Source organism: Micropterus dolomieu, linkage group LG02, assembly GCF_021292245.1.
Source record: "Micropterus dolomieu isolate WLL.071019.BEF.003 ecotype Adirondacks linkage group LG02, ASM2129224v1, whole genome shotgun sequence".
In the NCBI taxonomy this organism is placed as follows: domain Eukaryota; kingdom Metazoa; phylum Chordata; class Actinopteri; order Centrarchiformes; family Centrarchidae; genus Micropterus; species Micropterus dolomieu.
In genome coordinates, this window is record NC_060151.1 from 25584342 (window position 1) to 25609342 (window position 25001).

The 25001-nt window shown below is 40.5% G+C and overlaps 1 protein-coding gene across 2 annotated transcripts in view; it reads right to left on the reverse strand.

The window, feature by feature from the left end:
• Positions 1 to 25001, reverse strand: part of LOC123960625 (speckle type BTB/POZ protein) — a 99859-nt gene that overhangs the window by 25070 nt on the left and 49788 nt on the right. For both annotated transcript variants that reach the window (XM_046035483.1, XM_046035492.1), the window contains 2 exons: positions 23335 to 23486; positions 16749 to 16876 (listed from right to left, as the gene is read on the reverse strand). In XM_046035483.1, coding sequence (XP_045891439.1) covers positions 16749 to 16876; positions 23335 to 23486 — 280 coding nt within the window. The remainder of the gene's footprint in view (positions 1 to 16748; positions 16877 to 23334; positions 23487 to 25001) is intronic.

The window sequence follows — 25001 nt, forward strand, 5'->3', positions numbered from 1 at the left end:
TAAAATATTGCATCATAATGACATGTTACTTTGATTCAGCTTAATTGTCTTTCCTAACAATGTAATAAATAATTACATTGACATTACTGCAATTGTAACATTATAAAATATCTGATAAGGTGTAGTCTTTTTAATTATGGCTTTTTGATATGCACTAAACAACATTTTCATAATGTTTCAGTCAATTTAAAGTGTTGTTTTATGGTTTGCCCACGTATAGTGTTATGCTTTTTTTATACAAAATAAATCAAAAGTTTTTTAATTATCCATCACTTTATTACAATAGTACTATGTAACTAGTATGACATTATGACAATGTTTAATTGGTTGTTTTTTTACATTCTGCACAATTATGACGTTATGAAGGGAGTTATTTTTTTAATTGAGAATTGATTTTAAAATACTTCTTCTTACATACAAAGCCCTTAATGGTCAGGCACCATCTTGTTTTAAAGAACTCCTTACGCCATACTGTCCCACTAGAACGCTACGCTCCCAAAATGCAGGGCTACAAGGGTCTCTACAATGGGAGCCAGAGCCTTTAGCCATCAAGCACCTTGGCTGTGGACTCAGACCCCTGTCTGTGTTCGGGAAGCAACCAACATTTCCATATTTAAGAGTAGGCTAAAAACTTTTCTTTTTAGTAAAGTTTTTAGTTAGGGGTGGTTTTTCTTTATTTTGTGAGAAGGCTTATAGTTTTATGAATTTGTATACATTTTAATTGTCTATTTTATTTTATTTATTATTAGTTTTATAACGTGTTTTTTAATGTGTGTATCTCGTTATGTGTTGTCAGCCTTTTTTTATCCAATTCTGTAATCTTTATATGTCTCTGTCTTCTGTAAAGTGTACTAGGACCACACAGCTGGTGATTTTACACTTTAAATAAATTTGACATTATTTGACTTATGACTGTCCGGTCAGATAACCAAAAAAACATGAGGATAATTTTTGTTCCCTGTTTTCATTGCTGACAGCTTCTAAACACATTCAGTGCACTGCTCTCATGAAAAGGCTGAAAATACCCACAAAGTGACCTTGCTGTTAACGCTTTTGCCAGGGAGGCTGACACCCAAACCCCCCTCCAAAAAACAACAACAAAAAAGAACAGCCTCTCTCCTCATCCATCCCCATCCATCCATCTGGCCGCCTATTCGTCCAATGCCACATCCATCCTCCTATTCAACTCACACAAAAAAAAAAACTCCTAGCAAAGGAAGAGAGGCACATACAATAGAGAAGTGCGTGGCAAGCAGGAAATTGAATGTCAAGGAGCCTTGTTTGCTCCTGATGGAGGTTTGAGGGTTAGCCTGAAGGGGACAGAAAGACAGAGAAAGAGAGGCTGAGGGAAAGATAATAAAACAGAAGAAGGGAGTGAGAAAAGTAAGGAGAGAGAGAGGGGAAGATATAGGGATAATAAAAGACAGAGAGAATACAGATGCAGAGATACCAAGCAGCAGATGGACAGAGAATAGAAAGGCCATCACAACCAAATGTGCTATTGGTGGGATCTACAGTTGAGAGAAGGCCTCTCATAAGCAGCCATTCATTTCTGGCACAGAAATGCCAGGGACAGTGAGAAGAAAATGTGACTTTTCTGAAGAGAGGAGCATTCGAAGTATTCCTCAGTGTGAGAGGAGCTAAGTATGAATGTATGTGTGTGAATGTGTGTGACAGTCTGGTTTCCACAGCTGGCTCTATTAATCACACTCCAGGGGGATGCAGGTCTGACTGACTGACGTACATCCATCTCCACATGCACAGACACAAACACACATTCACATGAGGACGAGACGGTCCCGCACACAGACATTGGCATTCATAAAACACTGATTAGCAATACAGAAAGCCTGGGAGAAAGGGAGCTGCTGTGTATAACAGAGGGAGAAAAACAACAGAGAGAAAAACAAAGGAGAGAGGCAGACAGACAGACAAAGAGACAGGGGGCAGAGGACAGAAGTTCAGTGAGCTCAAGTTGGAATGAAAAATGGCTTTGGGAGAGGAGGAGGGTGGCAAGTCGAGCGCTGTGTCCTGAGTACACACTGAAAAAATAAACAAGAGCTGAAAAGCGAATTGGAAAAGGAGCCAGTGAGCCAGGTCAATGTGTTTGGGTATAAATATCCCAATTAGCATGGTGGAGCCGTTGCTGGGCTCTCAGACGCAGCGTGGCAGAGCCGGTCTAATTACTGGCTAACTTGACCAATTATTCCACTGTTTAACCAGGCAGAAACTAAATCACAGCACCTGGTTATTTAGACACACTGGCTGCCCTGACAGTCTTCACGCCATTAGCTGTCATCTTCAGTCATTGTCAACCTCCTCCTCTCTCTTCTTGCATCTTCCTCCTCATCAACACTCCTTCTCTTACTGGACGAGTGGACAGGGATGTAGCCCGTTTTGACACAAATGAATTTTCAAGATAGACTGGCAAATAAACCCCAAATGTTTTAATCAAGCCAGCAGTGCTAGAGATATCTCCCAAAGAGTTGGACTGACCAGCCCAAACAAGTGAATGACTGATTGACTTTTAGTCCCCAGTGATGTTAATGTTGATGATGATGACAACGACGATGATGACATAAACATGGTCTGTATACAACCTCAGGTAAAGAATTATAGTAATGAGGAATCATTGCTGCTATATCACCACAATCATAATTTGTTTTGGTAATTAAGTTCCCCAGATAAGTACTTACTAAACCTCCCAGTTAGTTTCTCAGACATCAAGATGGATCTGTCATAAGCTCCGTCTCAAACCTCCAGGCAACGCAGAGTTAATATTGAGTTTCAGTACCCAGATGATTTATTCATAATGCATCAATCTTTTCTGCCTGTTTATGTGTTTGTTTATGGATTTACAGTGTGTTGCCATGCGTGAAATAGTTTGAAAAAGAATAAACAATCAAATCAAATGAAATTCATTAAGTTACGGAACACTTGTTCTTTCACCTTTTTCATTCATTTCTCTGTTTAGTCCTGTGCATTCTCACAACCGTTAACACAAACAAACACATGGATAGACACATTCATACACTCACCTTCTCAAACACCACACGCATACACACACACAGCCTCATATGACACCACCCCAGCTTGCTGCATCTATATGTATACAAAAAGGAAATCTAAGCTTTTCTTTTTTGGAGTAATTTCTCTTTGCTTATCTCCTGCTGTTAAATTAGCGATCGATCATTTGCATGAACGTTATTTGAATTTGCACATTGCATAGATTTACTGACCTGATTCGGGGCAGGCTCCCTTGTAATCTGAGGCGTATCGCATTACGGGTAAACTATATGGCCCTCAGTTTGAGAACATATCTCTACTAGCTCTATGCAATTGTCAAGATACCAGTCGAGTCGCACGTGTGACTTTCTTCCACATATCTTCATGACTGTCAACAAATGGTGTTTGAATTTAAGAAACTTTAAGGCACTCTGGCTTGATATTAGATCAGAAGTCATCAGAGTTGCAATTCTGTCTCGATACTAGCTTTGGAAACTGCGTATTACATATGCTAGTTATGACTAACATAGAATTAAGCACCTGTTTGATTGGGGAAATAATTGCGAGCTTCAAGCCCAATTCTGCTAGCAGAGGGAGAGGCAGGCAGGGTCCAACAGTAAGTTTCAGAGATGGCTGCCAGGTTGGCAATCAGCAATTGCCAGAACAGCCGTCTTTTAATGTTTTATAATTGGAGAGATAACGGCCCAGTGTAATTACACCCTATATATCAATAATAAAAACATATACAAAGATTTGCTTAAAACATTCAATTACTCAATTCCATTTTGCACCTGCTTCAGCCCACTTTTTTTCTTCTGTTTATAAGCTCTATTTGCTCCCAATGTTTTGATGAAACTACAACTTGTCTTTAATTCAGTTTTAGCTCTCAGTGGGTTATCCTTTGTTGTTGACAGGTTATCACTAGACTATTTTACTCCACACTTCACTTTCAGTATTTATTTCCGGCAGAGTAAATCAATGCAACAACTGCACTCTTATATGCCTCAGTAAAATTCTACACTCTGAGCATTGGATACATATGAGAAGGGCTCCCTAACAGTGGCAACCACACCAAACTAAATGATTGACAGTGATCCAAATCTTGCTTCTCAGGGCAATTGTGAAACTTACTGTTGAGTTTTGTGGAAGTAACGATAGAAATATTAAATAAAAACTGAACTGTTTTTACAATACAAGTGAAACAAATGTTTCTATCTTCAACATTAATTGTATTATATCTGCAAATCAAGCACCATATTATGATATTGCAGCTTGGGAGGAACAAAACAAATGTGTTCAAAAAATTCATTACAATTTTATTAAAAGTTAATTACAGAAAGGGAACAGCAGAGGTTTTGCAGTAATGTATGGCGTTTATTTTTAGTCATAAGTTGTGAGCGTGTAAAACATGCTCACGAGCAAATTATGTTATTCCACACGCGCAAAAAATTAACCTTCCCACGCGCACGATACAGTACTCGCGCACAAATTCAACAACCGAGAGTTGTACAGGTTTCTGCGAGCGAGCGCCTGGTTTGCTCTCAAAGGATAACTCTCGCGCAGTGGATTTCTGCTCGCTCAGCTGATTTCTGCTGCTCGAGTCTACACGACTTTTGACAATTTGGGGGCGGAAACCAAGGAGGGCACTGACCCTCTTATGATTGGTCACTTTCAACGTGATCACAATCAGAGCCCTTAAATAAGAGAGTTACGACACTCCCATTGACTTCTGTCAGAACTGTGGAACGCGGAAGTGACGCGGGTGTCACGGGGCAGCCGATAGTTCCAAACACTGAATAGCTCTGAAAACATCATGATTTATCGTTGTCAGGTCTCTTGGGGAAAACCGCAAGCAAGATATAGGTATTGTTATACAATTAAGTTTCTTAAAGAAACTGATTTAGATAAAATATTTTTCTGTTTTGTTTGTTTATTTTACCGCTTAATCTCTCGTTCCACACTCCAGTCCAGTTGGTGGCGATAATGCACCATTAAACTGGTTTGCCCACCGCCAATAAACACAAAAGAAGAAGTTTCAGCGCTGTATCCCATTCATTTTTGTTGTGTCCGATGAACCTACGCTCGCTGGTAAGTTGATGAAATGACTGACATCTTAACCCATCAACTGACCTCTTGTGAATAGTGGTATTTTATGTAGCCAGCTTTAGTTCAACTTTAGTTTAGTTCGAAAGATATTAACTAATTTCATTAGATTCTAAGTGCAGCTAGCTAACCTGAGCAAAACTTCACTGGCTAAGTTACCATAAAGTTAACGTTACTCCCTGTCAGTTTGCCGACATCTACTTTAAATGTAAGTGTACGTTGATTCGTTGGCATTCAAAGTTTATCTTCGGTTATAAGAATTATAGTAGAAGTTAGCAGCACTTAGTGGCTGCCGTAGTAGTAACGTAACTTTACTATGAACGGTACCGTTAGCTATGTGAAATAGATAACATGTCAAGCTTGTATCTAGCAAGGTTGTTCCTTGGTTAACGTTAATTCAGTCATTAACGTTACACACATTGTTTGTTGGACAGTGCATCGGCTGATAAGATCAGCAGCACAAAAAGTAAGTAACGTTATAACTGCAGCAGATAACGACTTCATATGTTTTTCTGTTGAAGAGGCTGACATATGAAATCATCGGAGACTGACTTTAAAGAGTGAGCTGTTATCCACAAAGGATCCAAATATCAACGAGGTATGTCCCTGTCAGAAACAGCTCTCTGTGTTGAATCAGTGCCACTGAACAGCTAGAACTGAATATTTTAACCTTCAAGAAGGTAGGATTATCGCAGGACTGCATTATTTTTAGCTCGGTGTACCTAATAAACTGGCAGCTGGATCTGCTTATAGGCCTCATAGAAATGTGCCAAACTTGTATATTTAAGAGTAAGTTGGTGGAGTGCAAATACCATGTCCAGCCAACAATAACCAGGACAAACTTTCTTCCACATTGATGCAAATATGAATATAGTGACATGAAACATACAAATAATTTGAGCTACGGAGGCATTTACACATCCTTTCAGCTGCTGGTCTTACTGTGTTGAATGCTCTTAGTGGCCTTAATAGGTACACCTTTACAATGTAATGCAGTTCAATAAAACAGCTGTGCCATTATTTAATTAAATTTACACATATGAGCATAAATGTGTAAATTTAATTAAATGTTTAATACTGAGGTTAAAATTAAAGGGTGTTTTACTGAACTACATTGTGTTGGATATGAGGATTTTTTTCTCCTCCCTATTTACATAATGTACATTACAGGGCTAGAATATCAGAAACTCCTCTAAATATAATGCAGCTCAGTACAACACCAACATCACCAAGTATGACCTCAGTGATAAAACATGTAAGTGAATTAACACTTCTATGTATGTCTGTGTAAATAAATCCTGAACAGTACAGGCATCATAAAAGCAGAATTCATGGCTGAGTTGGTGTAATTATTACATTAGATTGTATAGGTGTACCTAATAAAGTGACCACTGCAGACACAAGTCAAGGTTTTCCCTGTTGCTCCTCTGGGATGTGTGGTTGAGTGTGGTCACCCCATAGACTGTATGGGTCACCGTAACCAATGGGCTAGCCTGCCACCTAAACTACAACAAATCTCAACAGTGATGACCAACAACCAACCCTCTTCTGGTATTTAATATTTGGTCATTAAATTCAAAGAATTTGCAACAAAGTAGTAGTACTAAATATGAACATTTTATTAAGGTGTAAAGGAACTTGTCTTACAACTTTTAGTCCACTGAAATACCATGAAAAAAAGGTTATAGTTAAGTAATATCAAATTCTTTACTGGGGCACAGAACCAAATAACCGAAATCATGCCAATGTCGAGATACAACTGGACCTAACTGTGTACTCTCACTTCTGTAATCTCAACCTCATGAAATTATTTTTTTTGGCTTTCCATGTATATATATTATAATTTATATTATAATATTAAAATCAATGCCTTAAATGTATTAACCTTGTATTAACATGAATTAACACTGTTTCATCTTTCTTCTCCCTGTTATTTCCAGCAGCACCAGGCTCGTGTCTCCTCAAGAGCTGGTCTCATCTGGGGCCTATGACCTGATCTGCTTCTGACAATGGAATGTCCTCAACAAAAACAACCTCATTTACTCTCTCCCTGTAGATAATATATAATAAAGTGTTTTGTTGAATGCAATTGGTTGCCTTATATATTTTGCACTATTGACCAAACGTCTCTCTTGACTTAAACTGAGCAGCTTCAGTTATTTATTGATATTCAATTGTTGGGGATGTTTATGTGTGTCTTGACACAATAGTACATTAGGACATGTGAAATACAGTAGACTAATTATATATATTCTGCATATGCAGTACATTCTATGCATGTATTTGTGTGTTCCGAGGTATAGTTTAGCCTGTGTTTCGGGAAGGATAAAGGGGTAACGTTACAATAGCTATTTTAAAATAAATTACAAAGCAGTAATTATATGGATTGTATTTAGGAACAAAGTTATTCACTCAGTGGCCTAAGCATCTCTGCAGTTGCATTTCAACAGATAACACTGCTAATGCTGTCTCTCCATCCTTCCAAAGAAAAAAAATCACTACTGTAAGTACAGTTACCATAGTAATCAATGCACATTATACGAAAAGTGCTGCAAATATAGTCTGCTGTTAATGTGTTGTAACGTCGCACCTCTTCCCTCCAAAATTAACCCCAAACGGATAATGATGCTTTCCCGACTCCCCAGAAGAAATGGTGGGCTATCATATGTAAGTATAAGGGTGGTAATCAAAACACATTATGCCTTAATATTTATCCGAAAACTGCTGCAAATATAGTCGCTGCTGGTGTCTGTCCCACCTGAAAGTGGTTGACAGCGCGGACTACTGAGAGCTGCATGGAGCACGTGATTTCGTGGCAGCGAGATCAAAGAGTGTCGTAACTCTCTTATTTAAGGGCTCTGGTTGTGATCACGTTGAAAGTGACCAATCATAAGAGGGTCAGTGCCCTCCTTGGTTTCCGCCCCCAAATTGTCAAAAGTCATGTAGACTCGAGGGAGCAGAAATCAGCTGAGCGAGCAGAAATCCACTGCGCGAGCTAAACACCACTCCGCAAGCAGAAGCACACTGTGCGCCAGCAGAATTCCACTGTGCAAGAGTTATCCTTTGAGAGCAAACCAGGCGCTCGCTCGCAGAAACCTGTACAACTCTCGGTTGTTGAATTTGTGCGCGAGAATTGCATCGTGCGAGCGGGAAGGTTAATTTTTGCGCGTGTGGAATAACATAATTTGCTCGTGAGCATGTTTTACACGCTCACAACTTATGACTAAAAATAAACGCCATAGTAATGTATCGTGGCTTTATTGTGGCGTGCACCTCCGCGTCTAAAAGTGAAGCCCAATGCGGAAGTACCATAAACCTTGCTAATGGGCAGCAGGGGGCGACCCCACTGGTTTCAAAAATAAATCAGATTGTACAGACGTCTGACAAAAAAAACCTTACTTCTCACCTGATTTTTTACCTCAGTAAAAACTTTCACAATGAGTATATAGTCTCAATCGCAGGCTTCTTCAATATAGCATGATGCTCATTTAGTAAATGATGGTACCATTTAGAATTAAACAGATGATAAAGGTAAGATGATAAAGATGATTAGGGCGTGGCTTTCTTGTGATTGAAAAGTCACTACTACGGTGACCAGGAAGAGCAATGTGTATCCCTCAACAGCTTCACCTTTTCTTCCAAATATGGTCACTTCTGATTCCAAGACACAGAGATGTCGACAGCCAATATGCCTAACGCGAGGCATGGGTGGCTAGGTCCACTTCTTTTATATAGTCTAAGGTATCAGGTGAGAAATGAGAAAGGGATAGAGTGACCAGTAACTTCAGTATTTTCATCAAAACCACATGAATACACACGCAAACACTTTTCATCTACGGCTTAATAGATCTGTGATCTTTAAACTTGTCATCTGAACCTCCGATCACAAAACTACTCACCAGCTTTTTATATATATATAATATATATATATATATATATATATATATATATAATGCATGTCCGGCACTACACTCTCCAGCCAGCCAGAGTAAACAGGCAGCATGTCACAGACCCATACTGCAGCTCTCTTTCTCCCTCTCCCTTTCTTAAATCAAGAACACTCAGAGAAATGACAGGATATTTTAGTAAGGAGACAGACTGTGACACAGGAGTCAGACTTAGTCGCCCTCTGGCAGCTGCAACAGGTGACTGAACTGATTAAAAATGAGAATAATAGCCGAATCTCATTTGTTCCTGACACCATTAAACAAACATAGCCCCAAATCCCAATGTTAAAAGTCAAGAATAAATACTGCGCTCACTCTCCTCAGAAGACAATAGCTAGAACCTCACCTTATTTTAATTACAAGCTATTCATTTCATCCACATTGGTTTTAATTATATTTAAAGCACCATATCCAACCTATAAGGAGTTAATAGAAGTTTTTACAGTAGCTGTCCTGAAATGGTCCTGTTTGGTCTTTTGTGTTTAGTTTTGTGTTTTTATTTGGTTGAGGAAATGTAAGAAAAATTGGGCAGTTAGCCTGAACAGCAACAGACACCAAGCTGGCAGAGGCAAATAATTTGACTTCATTATTAAAACAATGTGAGCTTTCTGGCTGCACTGTAAAAAAAAATAGTTGCTCTTCTTCTGTATTCCTAACAAAGCAGACCTGCAGTACAATACTGCACTTACTGTTTCCACCAGTAACCACAGGCATCACACCAGGAGTGAAGTCTTTAACAACTTTAAACAACTTGCCGTAGTTTTTGCTGAGGCTTGAAAACTTGAATCATGATTATTTACTCAAATTTAATCACATCACTGTATGCACCCATTCATGTGTTAGAGGGATCCTTTCAGTGGATGTTTGCAGGGACCCAGCTGTGTCATTTCAGTGGCTCAGTCCACAGACAGGCAGGCCGGCCTACCATTGACACAGAGGTATTTGTGTGAATCTACACAGACAGAGGAATATTTCATGCATGATTTGAAGTCAAGCTGCTGAACGAGCGTTGTGGCCTGCGTCACCAATTCACAGCCAAGTATGTTGTTGTGCCTGGCCAACCTTGTTCTTACACATACACACCTAGACACAGGCTTTCAGTCAGAGTTTTCTCATACACACACACACACACACACATTCACTCAGTATCACAACTGGCAGTGAGCATGAGCCTCTGCATGCCGTCTGTGAACACCAGCCATTTGGGTCTCTTTTTAAGTAGTTTTATTTTCTCTGCTGGAAGATCACAGAGACTAAAGTGATAGCTTTGAGACTCTGTTGCCCAATCTAAAGTGCGTGAAGGAAATGTTTGGACAAAGAAAATAAATAAATAAGCAGGCAAAAGTTGCCTGTTTGTTCAATTTCTGTTGTCTTTACTCTGGGAGAAGCAGAGAGCTTTTGATGGGATATAAAAGACCCGTTGATGTGTTGCAAAAGTGTTGCAAAGGCAGTATCAATTAAAGGACCTGTTGTGGCTCTAAAATGGGTGACAACAAGCTATCACAGTAGAAATCCCATCGCGAGAGGAGATCAAGCTTCCAGTTTGTTTGCTCATTCTCTTCCTTTGCCTTCGTATTTCCATCTCTTTGATTAGACCTTTTTAAATGATCCAATTCATCGCACCCTTTTTACTTTTGCTACTATACTATGTAAATATATTTTACCTCATTTTCCACGAATAAAAGATTGTGTTTGTCTTCCCGTTTACCCTACACAAACCCAAATCCCTGTGTGCATAAGTTCTGCCTCGCCCCATCCTGCCTGTGTCTCTTCCCACCTCTGCCTCTTTATCCTGCTCCGAGAGCTGGTTATGTGTGTGTGTTGTTCAGTGTGCAGGGAGGGAGCAGCTGGAGCATCTGCAGTCGTCTCCTCTGACAGCAGCACGGCATATGGCAGGGCGCTGTGAAGGATGGGTGCTGTCACCCGGCAAAGTGCTTACCCACCGACAAGAGAGGCAAGCCGCACTAACACCATGAGGAAGAGGAGGAAACAGCTGAACGTCAGCACCCCACTCATTTATTCTCCCGCCGCCACATCACTCCAGGAGGGACGCAGTGGAGGAGCCTTAAAAAAAGACCTCCGACTAGCTAGCAGTGGCCAAGACGCCAGCTGAAATGCAATTCAGTAAATCGCATCAAAGATCATCTATGTGCAGAAAATAAACCAATCGAGACGAAAAACTGGCTCACTTTACAGTTTACACATGCAAGCACTAATTAACACATATGTGCTCATCACCCATATGTGTCACACAGAGATGATTGGTTACCATACAATACATAAACAGCTTTTTCCTCTTATTTTGCCCCACATGAAAACGCTGTGTACCACTATACCACAGAGGCACTAGTTTCTTCAAAAAGTACTTACTGCTGAAATGTACATTTAAGCTTTGGAGTTGAACATTTGAATGAGATGAATATTTCCAGCTTGGGTGTAATTTTCCTCAAAGACACGGTGAAATGAAAAATAAATTTTCCAAGTTCTAATCCTGTGTCCGGTATATTCTAAATATCAAATATATGTAGTTTTTGAGTATTTTAATATCAAAAGCCCTCTTTTTTTCTCTTTATTATGTTTGATGACTCATCTTAAACTTGGGGGCATATACATACATTTATAAAATCAAATTTGATAGACCCATTTTGTATTATTTATTATATATTCCATCCATCAGCTTCTGGGTCATAGTAACTTGCAGAGTGCTATCATAGTAGGAAGTGTGTGTTTTTGGATTTTAGTTGCAAAAAAACTGTTTGCATTTGCAAAGAATATAGTTATGGTCGTTTCACTAATTTCTCCCTCCTCCCGCTCCTGATTCAACACGGGTGAGCATCTCACTACAGCGTCATATCATCTTGTACTTGCTCAGCCACACCCTAGAACATCAAAAGGATCTGATTTAAATGCCTCTCATACCTAAACCCCTCCCATATATTCTGTTTCCGTCAGAAAAAAGTCACATTACTGAAGATAAAGTCTAGCTGCTTCTTATGATGTTTTAAAAAGATGCAAATGTTCGCAGCAGCTCATTACCTTTTTATATTCAGTCTATGCTCATTACACAGCTCTTGGACTGGACCTGGTACTGAACCATAAAGGCCACCTCTGAAAGTGAAGGAAAGCTCATAAGAGCAGTTCAGAGAAAAAAAGTTACTATTACTCAAAATATTACTTGTAAAATTATACTATTATCTTGAGTATATATCTAATTATTAATACACTATGAGGCTATAAAAACCTTAACGGGAAACAAAAAGGAGATGAAGTATAAGACAAATCAAAGACACACAAAATATACACAAGGTACACACAGCACTGCAACCGGTGTAGGGAGGGAGGGAGGGAGGGAGGGAGAGGGAGAGAAAGAGAGAAAGAAGAAAAAAAGGGGCTGGTGGAGGTGGAGATGGTGTTGAAATGGATGTTAATACATGTAAATGCAGCCAAACGCACACAAAACAAGGAACAGCAGGGAGTTTAGTTACAGTCTGAAGTGATTTTGCAGTTCGACACAAACCACAACATCCATCCACTATCCCTTTACATTACTGTCAGATACCATGTTCATTAATAATACCTTAATTGCTTCATTTTTGTTTCTAACAATCAGTTTTATGTTAGTGTTATATACAAATCTATATTTAATGCATATTTCTTTCCTCACTACAGTCTTTCTTGTGGCTCTTTTCAGAGGGCGTGAATTCTTCCAACAAAACTGATAGCTGCAAATAACATGACCTCAGTAAAATGCAGCAGAACATAAATTCAGCCTCTGTCAACATGTCACCTCCGTTTGTTTGTGTGATCCTCCCTTAAATGTATGTCCAATGAGGAGAGATGTGCAACTTGCAGACACTCGCACAAATGACATCTAAACTACGAATCCCGCGTGGTCGTCTGCTTGATAAAAACAGCATGTGTTTGCGCTAAAGCTGCAGTAAAACCGTCCCTGTCACCTGTTTACTGAACTTTAAAAGAAATCACCAAGTGAAAACTCTCATCCCCCCACAACTTAATTTATGTGTAAATCAGAAAACAGCCAAATTTTCTCAACAAAGAAAAGACAAAAGAACCAATGCATTTTTTTTTAATAAAAGGACAACATCAGTCCATATTGATAAAACAATATATCAGCATAAAAAGCAAGCGAGGAAGCACTTCTTGGATCTGACTGCGATGTGGCACAAAACAGGTGCTCCTGATGAACAGGTAGCGAATCGATATCCACAAAAAACAGAAAAGGGAATGAATTCCCAAAGTTAAAACTTTTTATTTATTATACTGGCTTCATGACTAAGAACAACAACAACCCGCATCAACTACATGTTGGATTCCTCTGGGTCAAACAATCCCACCCTTAAACTTTTGAGAATTTATTCACCTTTTTGTGGACATCAGTATATCAGTATGTAGTAATAATTGAGTAATAACTGAAACAGTACGGTGGGTATAGACAATATGATATGGTTTATCCTGTATGTTGGTGCTAAAGCCACAGCAGAGTGGGGAGGAATACACGCACTCCTCTGTGAAATAAAGCAAATGTGTCCGGCAGCAGTAGCCCTCCGACTCTCCCTCTGACGGGCTAAAGGTGGACCACTGTGTTCCTCCACTTTTCAGCAGCCAATTTAACATGACTGACAGTTTCACCGAAACATCTCCCTTTCCAAAACGACCCCTTCTTTTCCCTTTTGTCAGTCAAAACAGACTTCCAGACTAGTAAACCTTACTGTGTCTGTTAACACAGTTCTGCCTCCAGGCAAATCACGACAGCACAAAGTTGTGAAGAGTTTCCGGGAGGCAAAGGACCCCTGTGTGTGTCTGGTATTAGTCTAAAAACTTTTAGAGCATCTGCATTATCTATAGCATGAACAGCTAGATAGCAATGGTCTGACCTCAGAGCAAGAGGTTACCTGCTGACAGGAAAAGAGAGAGGAGAAGATCTAACCTTCTTTACCTCTGCATCTCATTAGAGGAGAAACAAAATACGATATAACCATTTCTCAGCCACATGAAAACATATCTGTAACAAAATCCCACCCAAACCATTTTGGCCTTGTTTGTTTTTATCCTGTATCATCTTTATTTTTCCTCTTAGTTTGTTCTTCACCCCCGTGGCTCGTTGCCACCAAGTGTGCCCACTTTTCTTGAGAAGGCCTTTCTTCAATCTCGTCTTGCTGTGCCTCTTTCCACTCCTTTTTTCTCTCTCTCTGTCCCTCATGCTCTCTTTTGACAGCTAACGCAGCACCTTTAATGGGAGCTATCTCCTCATTAAATATCTGCAGGTGTCTGCAGCGCTTTGGCAGGGATAGAGAGAGAAAGATAGATGGAGACAAAGAAAGAGACGAAAAGAGAGAGAGCAGTGACTAGTGTTGTCCAGGCCCTTTCCAACATGACATATAGCCTGATTCCCCATGCTAAACTTGAATAACTAATGTCTCCAGAGGCAAGTGAACCGAGCACAGGGACCAAGGGTCAGGAGGAGAGGGTGAGCCAGCATCCCCCTCCCACAGTGATCTGGCTTCTCCTCATAGTCTTTTCTTTGACACTCTACTACACAGAATAAGAGAGGAAGAAAGACGGGAGCCGAAGGCATGCAAAGAGGGAGGAAGGAAAAGTAGGCAGGCTGAGCAGAGGGGGGAGACAAGGGACAAGGGGGAGAGGTGAGTTAGGGGAAAAAAGTAAGAAACTGTGATGCTCAAAGTTGGAGGCAGCAAGAGATGAAAGGAAAAGGGAAAAGAGGCGGAGGAGATTGGGTTTGAATGAGAGATAAGATGGAGGGGAAAAAAGGAAGTGGAGGGGATGGGAGAAGAGAGAAGAGAGAGGAGGGAGAGAACTGGGCTCTGGGGCGATGGGGCTCTCTCAGATGCAGGACGAGACCATCTGGACGAAAGCAGAGCCAGGTCTCTGACGGTAAACACTGGGCTTCACTTTCACATGGAAAAAGACCAGGAAAATAGATTCAAACACCCGTTCCGCAGTGTCTTACCACCATCCGCCCAAAACCTAGCTCTGCCAACCGTCCAGCCCACGTGTCGGTGGTAAACGCTACCAGACCTCACTATTGGCAATCTCATCATTTACTGCACACATCATCCCACTTCCAGACTGTCTTTTTTTCTATAACACACCCAAATGTTTTATAATTGATTTTCAAATACCGCTGCCTGTCTATACATCAAGTAAGGAAAAGTATGAACTCTGTAGACCTCTCAGGTCATCTGGAGGTGTTCTGCTAAATTTTTACAGAGGTTAAAAAATGGCAAAACTTACGTTATTATGCTACACGCAGGTGGAGAAACCAGTACCTGAGAGTACTTTTAAAACATATTTAAAAATACAGACAATGTTCCCTGCCTGTAATATTTATCTACTTTCTACTCTCATTTAATCTTTTTCTGTTGTACACAGTTTTTATAGCAAACATATTGATTTTAACTTTTGAATAAAATGTGCTATATAGATCAGGTTTGCCTTGCTTGTTCATCAGCAGAGCTGGCTAATTACCACAGTACAACAGATATTTCGTGGGAGGAAGTGGCCACCGAGGACTTAAACCAGCAACCCCACCTCCTCCCCTTCAGGAGTGTTAGATGAATTCACTCTTCAAGGTAACTAATGCCTCTCTCTTCCAGCTCATTCTCTCCAGCAAACAGTCCCATCCTCAAATTACGTCCCAAGGAGACACTACTGCACAAACACACACAATATATGCATAAGATACTCCTACATACACACGCACACACGACTCTACCCCCCATCCCACATGGCTCTGGAGAAGCAGCACTGCCCCTCCTACCCCTCTGTCAATAAGCCCAGTTTGGAAACACTTTAAACAGACTTGCACATAGCTCCTCTACAAAAAGGGAAAACTTCAAGACATGCTCTCCTCCATACCCGCAGGGTTAATTAGAATTGTTTTAAACAGCCACTGCCATGCTTTTTAAACATTTATGGGTGCATGCATTACAGCTAAGGCATTAACATATCCAGAAAGTTTAACCTCTTCTCTGCTCCCTGGCTCCATTATGAGGAGCAGAGGGGAACGAGGGAGAGGACAGTTGACCTCTGCTGCCCCCTGTGTTACAGCTGAAAAACAACAAGGGAATTTTCAATGAGGAGCAGCAGCCAGCTTTGGATCAGAGGAATCGGGAGCCAAGCCACCATGCGGGCTGAATGACAATCAGCTTGTATGTTAGTGATGGGAGAGAGATCTAAACCCAGAGGCTATGTAGTACCAATAAAAACATACATTATTCACTAACAGGGACATACAATGAGCGGCAGTGTTGAATAAAAAGATGAGTGAGACAGGAATTACAGTTGTGATCACTCCAAGGCAAAACCACAAAAACAAACAATAAATTTAGATATTTCTACAGTATTCATTATTTTTACATTCTATTAAGATTATACATTTTGGGGTAATCCAAGTGGTTTTACTAATGTACACACAACTCAGTATCCTCAAACTTCACAATTTAGAATTTTAAAGATTAATCATAGAAGTCGTTGTTTGTCTGCAATGTTTAAATATCTCATTTGATGAATAATAATTTTGATCTTGCAATATAATCAGGGTTATTCATTTTGAATGTGCCTGTACTATACTTTTTTGAGCTAAAAGATAAACAAAGTGTGAATTCTGTTTAACAAATAACCTAAGTTCAGATAAACTGTCTCAGCCTTTACCTCACAGAAAAGTGTTAATTTGTCATCGGGCAGCAGACCGTTGGCCTCATCCAGCAGGAAGTCCCTCCTTATGAACTTTTTGAAACCCCAGTCCTTCCCCTGGACAAAACGGTACGCTCTCTGGCTCTCTGGAAAAGAAAACACAAGGACAAACAAGGAGAAACAAGATTATTTGGAGACTTTCACAACATGATTAGGCTCTGCGTGTGTGAATGTGTGTGCGAAACAGAAAGTTTGTTATGAGTCATGGCCATAAGCAGCGGAGGAACAATGGCGAAAGAGGCTGGGTGCAGGAAGTATTGCCTGCAGGGAGCTTTTAACACTTCGGAAGAAAACAGAATCTCTCTCTCTCCCTCTTTCACTCTCTGTATCTTCTCGCTGCCACATAAAGACTAGTGGTAAACATGAGACAGAACTGCTGTGCCTCTTTGGCCAAGAAGTGAGAAATTGCAGGGATCAAAGCAGTCCAATTATCATGCGTTTATGGAGTGCCAATTATCTCTGACAGTGGCAGGAAGGATTCTGTAACACTCAGTTGCACTACAAAGACACAGGAAAGGTGCTGGAGTTCTTGTGTGTACAATAGTCACACTGTGGGGGCGGTCACAGCTATCTACAGTCACTTAACAGTCACAAATGCTCACATACAAGGTCAAAAGATAATAACAATGGACTATGACTACCACAGAGATCATAGCAAATTAAAGCAAATTGCAGATAGAAAGGAAGCAAATCACTAACACATAAATTCTTCAAGTAACTGGAGCTCCGTTGGAGGGATGTAACACCATTCTTTGGAGGAATTACATCATTCGCCATTTTGTTAATGAGAAGAAAACGCTTCCTCAGGCACTGCTCTGGGATTTCTAAATGTATGGAGACATATTTTTCTATTCCTATCACGGTAGACATGCCTCAGTACCTGATGAAGGTAATACCTTAAGGCTGGCTATCTCTGTTATTATGTATTCTGTCCTGTAAGGCATCAAATAATGCAGGAAAATGTACCACAAGCTACAAAAGAACCACTAGAAACCACTTCATTATTCAAGTCTTTTCATTTCTTTGGCAGATGTCATCAAGCCCTATACACATGATGTTAACCTGCATTTGGATGATTGGATTGGATTGTGAAAGAGAAGAAACACAATCCAGGAGCAATTCCCCAAAACACACCAATCCAATCACTAAAAATCACCAGAAGAGGTTGTCCAATGCTCATTTGGCCATACTGTGTAATAAGTGTAAAAGCAATGCGCAGTCTACATACAGTACATCAACTCCATATATGTAAATGAACATTTGGCATGAAAGCATTTCATACATGCAAAGCCAATAGAGAGCTCTTGCAATTTGCAAGAGATGATTTCACTCTGTATATACAGATATATATATATTTACATATATATATATATATATATATATATATATATATATATATACACACACACACATATATACACACACATATACATATATATATATATATATATATATTACATTACATTAAGACAGGACAACCTATATCCATCCACAATCTATATTCAATTCATGTGGTAAAGCCAGATGATCAAAAATCTGAGTCTTCTTTAGACCCAGTTAAAGGGCATAAAGTAGTAAAAGACTCCTATTAAAAGGTGACTGAAACAGGCTATGAGCTAGTTACCACATCCCAAGAGGCCATCACCTCACGTTCATATATCTGCCGTGTGTGCACACTACATGTGTTTAGCCCCAGCAGTTCAAACAGATTTCTCTTCAGTCTACTGTTGCGTAGAGATCCCAACAGGAAATCTGCTGACAGATCACAGTGGGAAGCACTAAGATGAAGTGTCAATGCTGCTGTAAGATCCTCTATCAAATCCCCTGTTTGGATCCGAGGGAGCAGGCAGCCAAAGAGGGGTTTGGTAGAGGAGTGCAGTGCATATGCAGTTATTCCCACCACTGCTCATGCAGGGGGTCCTTCACTGTAATCCCCTGCCTCTAGAGACTGTGTACGCAAAGAAGCTGACAGAAATCACTATGCAAATACACACACACACAAGCATAAGCATGCATGGAAGCCAAAGCACAAAAATTACAAATCTATGCATTCTGCTTTTTCACAGCACTCTGCTTTATTCATTGTTCTGCCACTGTGTAATATAGGGGGAGTGTCAGTGTTTTCAAAAAAGACAGAGTTTTTCATACCAAAGATTTCTCAACCAAAGCCGAGGTTTGAAAAGAGAGTCAAACTTTTGTGGCCGGCAATAGGCTTAGTACCTGGATCTCTCTCAAGGGTTTGAATAAAGTCTTTCACTACTGACTTTCACCCACTCTTTCATGCCCTTTAAACATGTTTGATAAGACCTAGCATGAGAGCCACAGCTGAAGTCCCGAGGCACATAATCTCCTTGTGAAGTTGTGTTATTTGGGTATGAAACAAAACTAGCAGTGATGAGTGAGGACTTCCCCAGTGGCAGTGGTATCTAAAGCTAAACTCGGGTGTGAGGAGAGAGGTTGGCAAGAGAGTGAGATGGAGGGAAGTAAGCCAAGAGGAAGAGGTGAGAGGGAATGCTGAAAGAAGCTCCAGCAGAGGGGAATGGGAGAGAGAGGTGCGACTTCTTCAGTGCTTACACATGACAGTGAGGTGCCTTGTGTGTGTGTGTGTGTGTGTGTGTGTGTGTGTGTGTGTGTGTGTGTGAGAATGTGCACATGCATGCAGCGATGATAAGGCTGTGTGTGTGTGTGTGTGTGTGTGTGTGTGTGTGTGTGTGTGTGTGTGTGTGTGTGTGTGTGTGTGTGTGTGCTGAGCTCAGCTAATGCCATGCTGCCATCTCTAGTGGGGCATCAGAAACCTGCAATGGCAAAGAATCAACTACAGGTCAGATCGCTGGAGTTCACTCTTTCAGTAAGCTGGCCAAGGTGGCGGGAGTGCAACCACTCTGCCAGAATAGCAAAAAGAGCTCAACATTGGTGGAGGGGGGTCGGTGCAACTGAGATATCCAAAGGGAAAAATGTGAGAGATGAAAAAGACTGGAATGGAAAGAGAGATTGACAAGTGTAGACAGGAGATCGTGTTAAGTGTCAGAGCACACTTGTGATGAGGACATATAGATCTCAATAACGAATGGGGAAATGATAATGGAGTTTGTGTGAAAAGTCACAGTTGCAATGTAGACGTATAAGTTTACCATGCTGCGATGTACTTTGATAGTTCCCGGCATTGCAGAGTGAAGTTTCTCACCCAAAAAAAAAAGACTGAAGGTGATGAGGAAGGTGAGAAAAATGAGGTCTGAGCCGGAGACAGTCAGAAGAGGAGGAAAGCAGGAGCGATGCCACGGTGTTTAAGTGAGCAAGGCATCCATATTCAGGCAGAGGGCTCTGGGGCACAGTTGGCACACAGAACGAGAAGGTCGCCAGAAGACGAGCTGGCATGTAGAAAAATAACAGCCGACACAGCAGCCAGAGTCAACATCTTTCTTCCTGTCTGTCACTCTTTTGGCCTTCTCTTTCACACATTCAATTTTAGCAAAATCCCTACCCTAACCACTACTCACAACCACCAACAGACCATACTCACACCCATTTCTCAAACTCTCAAAAATAATTGCTGTGAAAGGACAATTAGCATAGCCACTTACTCACCAAACCACAGTCTATACAAGTGTATGTTTATCTCACTAAAATCTAATTTAAAACTTTATTCCTCCATTCCTACACACTGATTCACATTGGCTGGCATAAAGCAGACATATACACATATAAACATGACATATAGTCTTTCAGAGATGAAAATCTAATCTCTATTGAAGATTGAGCTCTATAAGCTAGTGTCAGCACAAACATGCCTATTGACATTCTTTCTACCGATGTCAATACCATCTGATTATGTAAGGACTGACCAATAGCTTCTACTCTATTAGCCGTGCTCCACTCACCCACGCAGAATGCCTGATCACTTCCATCAGTTACCGAGGGCAGCAGACTCTGACAAGCTCAAATTCAGAGCTTCAATTAACTGAAACAACAAAAAAAACACTGAATCTCCAGCTACAAAATATAGAAGCAACCCACACCAAAAACCTGCTGTAACTAGACTCTCCGGCCAACTCATACACACAGAAGCTAGGTTAGCCTTTGGCTACAGCACAACAAAACCACTGTCTGTAGGGGAGACTTAACAAGAAGACTATTTGAATACAGAACAGCTTGCGGCGGAGGATGAGAACTTTCCATCTCTCCTCTCCGAGCTGTCAGAACTGGAGTCTGCAGGGGGGCAGATGTTTTCTCTGGCAAAAAGAGGAGGAGTGAGGAGAAGGGGGGTGTCAAGAGACAAGTTACAACCCACCCAACAGCCTCAGAGGAGAGAACCAGCACATTAAGCCAGGGAGAGAAATGATGTGGCCAAGCTGAGAGTACGGGAGTACGGAGTGGGAAGGGGGGTGGTGGGCTGCCACTGCTGCCTGAATCTATCTCCATTAGCAAATACAGACCATCAGAGGATCCAAATACAGACACACTCTCTAGTGGGGGGGCCAGGGGCTGATGCAGATGTGGTGTTTCATCTGATAATGTCAAGCTTTCTAGTCAAAATCTGCCAACCCTGTGTAGCCTTCAAATCTTGGACTATATTTATACCCCCCTCCTTTAATTACTGCAGGGATACTTTAATTGTCAATATGCACACGCCAGTCAGCACATCAACACAAATCAAAATGTATACCTGCTGTCTGGGTAAAATTCAATAATAAGCGTAAGGCCAATGCTTTTGCATGAGTGACAGAGAATGGCTTGCCAGTGAGAGTTTGTCTCCTCCAAACGCTAGAAAAGTCAGAAATTCAAACTGACACCTCAAACAGGATTTTGACGTCCCTTCAATAGTAATGTTACTCTGCTGTGTTTCAATACAGTGCACTCACTACAGTTTTGAAACTTTTATTTCTTTATTAATTATCCACTCTTTCTTCTATCTATTTCTGTTTAAAGGACTCCGGCCTAATATGCATTGTATTCAAAATTGTCAATTAAGCAGGCCGAGCAGTGACCTGCCACATAAACAGTCCACAGCCACCCAGCTTTTTTAATTAAGGCACTTTGTTTTTATTTGGTCTTTTTTTACTAGAGGCCTGGATTAAATTGGATTCTAAATGATCCAGAACCGATAGAGCAATCTTTACTGCCATATTCTTAGACAGAGTGCTCACTAAACTGTCACAAATATGCTGGCAGTTAGGTAATTTTCTCCTTTGACAGGGCGAGCGAAGTGGAAGGCCCAGGTCTCCCTAGGGGGATTGTGGGAAGATTGGAGGAGGGCATATGGCAAGAATGGGATGGGGTGTGCACCATAGAGCACACCATTTATAGTCGAAAGACCCTTGAGACACAAAAAGAGACGAGGAGAAGAAAATGAGATCCTCTTCACTTCACTCAGTATTCCCCACATTCAGGCTTTTCTGGGGTCATTTAGGGGAGTAGTGCTCACAAAATGGACAAGCAGTGAAGTCAAACACCTCAAAGGTCTGTTTATTACTCATAGTGCTGGCAAATCCTCTCCACAAAACCACATAGTCACCAGCATACAGTATTATAGCCAGGAGAGAAAGCTTTAAGGACAATAATCGTTTTCGTGAGCCTGTCGCTGAGAGTTAAGAGGTGGTATTCCAACATTACAGGGCAGAAGTGGGAAAAAAAAAAAAGGATAAAAGAAAAAGAAAGTGACACCGTGAACGTGAAAGAGAGGAGAGAGAGGTCTAAGTGAGCAAATGAGGGACTGAAAGTACACACAAGGGTGTGGGGGTGTCAAGTTCACATGGGGAAATGTTTCTCGGTAGGAAAAATTATTTCCCTTTCTACACAACCTGCACCGCAGGGCGTTGTACACAGTTTCACTGCATACACCTCTGATTCAAACACACGTCCGCCTCCCACCTCTTCTCCCTAACTCCCACACACCCCGTCTTCCCTTACTCCATGCTTCCTGTACAGTGTGCTGCAGGGTACTGGGAGAGACTGAGGCAGCCAGAAAGCCTGATAGCCAGGAAACGGTCACATCTGGCCCTCACTAATTCAATTCCACACAAGTTTGCTTTTCCTCCCCATAACATAACCTAATTAAAATAAAGCAGGAATTGGAGGCACATTCATTTCCAATTCATCAACGGGGAGAGAGGCAGACGAAGACTTCTAAAAAGGTTGGGTCTTTTTTAATTAAAATCAAAATTGCCCCACGCTACTTTGAATTATATATTTACTAGAAATGAATCCACCCGGCAGTGATTACACAAGCCCATATGGTTATCGATACCTTACATTATTAGACACACTTGCGAGTATTAGACACACTCCTACATTTACAAATTTCCGCGCCCCAAAGAGACAGGTGTGAAAGGAGTTTTTAATTTTGAACCTCTCAAACTTTGAGATATCCTCCATTTTCTGCTGAACATAGACTTCTATGCAGGTTAGGCCTAAATGGCTTTTCAGTTATTAATGCCAACTTATTTCCAATGACAAGTTAAGAAAATTACAGAAGTGGTGACTTCTGTTAAAGAAAGTTTCAGAGTGCAGGCCGGAATCAGTTGTTTTTGGTTAAGGCCAGACTTACCCATGGCTTTGGTCTCTTCTCCCTTGGAATTGAGGATAGAAAACTTAAACTTGGCGCGCACCTCACTTTTTGGGCAGCTGACTAAGAGCAAGTAAAGTGACAGATAGTCTTTACTCTCCTCATCCAGACCTTTAGGGTTCACACGCAAACACCTGGAGGTAGGAAAAGAAAGATACAGACTGATCAGATAAATAAAGCAAATGGATTTTTCTTAATGTTTTTTATGCAATACAACCTTATTTTTTAAGTAATGACAATAAACTGAAATACATTTGCACTCACTAAGAGCCAGACTTACTCTTCGCTTATGCCAAAGTGATGGTTTCTGGTTCTGTGTAATTCATGATATAATAACATCATGGAATCTTGCCCAAGATAATAATAATATCTCTAATTTGAAACCATATCAGATTTATCATCAAAACCCTACTCTATTTATTCAATACATGATGAAAAGTTTTTAGTTCCACTGAATTTAATAGACAGCTGGGATGAAACACGATGGACCAAAGAACCTAAGCCTTTTTAACACTAACACAGAAATATAAACACATACGCCAATATGTCAATGTCAAACAGCAACAAACAGGCAAAAGAATAAACTTCCAAAAGCAGAACATTTCACAGTTCAAGCGTGCACAGGAAAGAAACAGCTCTACCTCAGCAATGCAACTAACAAGTATCAATATGGTATCATAGCCGAGACCAGAACATAACATTGATTATTTGACCCACCTCTACTTCTGACTAGGGATGCAGCTTTCTAGCTAACCTTCCTGAACTTAAAATGAAAGGAGATATCCCTAAACCTACTGCAGATCCAACATGTATCCACTTTCTTTCAAAGCAGAAATACATCAGGCACATGAACAAATTTATTTTACACAGGGTATTCAAAAGATTTGCTTTTTGGATTTGGATTATTCCTTATGTGAAGCATTTGGAAGCTCCAAATACATTTTATTAAAAAAATACACTAATAATCTTTATGTGCTGGGTTTCTCTAGACTCAACACTGATGATAAAATATATATCTATACATATATTCTCTAATGTATAATTTATATGGTAGGCAATTGCCCAATGACACTAAAACCTGTCTAATCAAAAGAACCCTATTAAAAGCCTGTTGGAAGGTATAAGAAAGAAGCAGTCACTTAATTGAGAGAAAACTCATCTGAAATTCATAGTTGTTTTTGTATTATCTAGCTGACCTACCCTACATTCTTGACATGTTCTAATTATTTCATCAGTATAAGCCTTTGCATTATTGTTATTGTTACAATTTGTTCCCTCTTGCTGTAATGCCTAATGTTGTGGGGCTGACAGTGATCTCATTTCTCTAACAAGCATCTATGAGAGCATCGGAGAAACAAGGATTAAAGACACTGACAGTGAGGTGTGATAAAGAGTGTTAGAAAAGAAGAGTCAGAATTGTTCACTCAAATAAGATGCAATAGCTGACAATCTTAGTAAGGCACTTAAGGAAGAAGTGAAGTAATGGTATTATGTACACTCCAAAAACAACTTAGTTTGATTATAGTATTTGAAGAAAAGCCCCCAAAATCTCAGTGTGTTTCTAATTTAAACAGGTGACCGAACAATCCCAGATCCACGGTTTTATTTTACCCAAGGCTATAGTCATTACTTTCAGCCCCCTTTAAAAT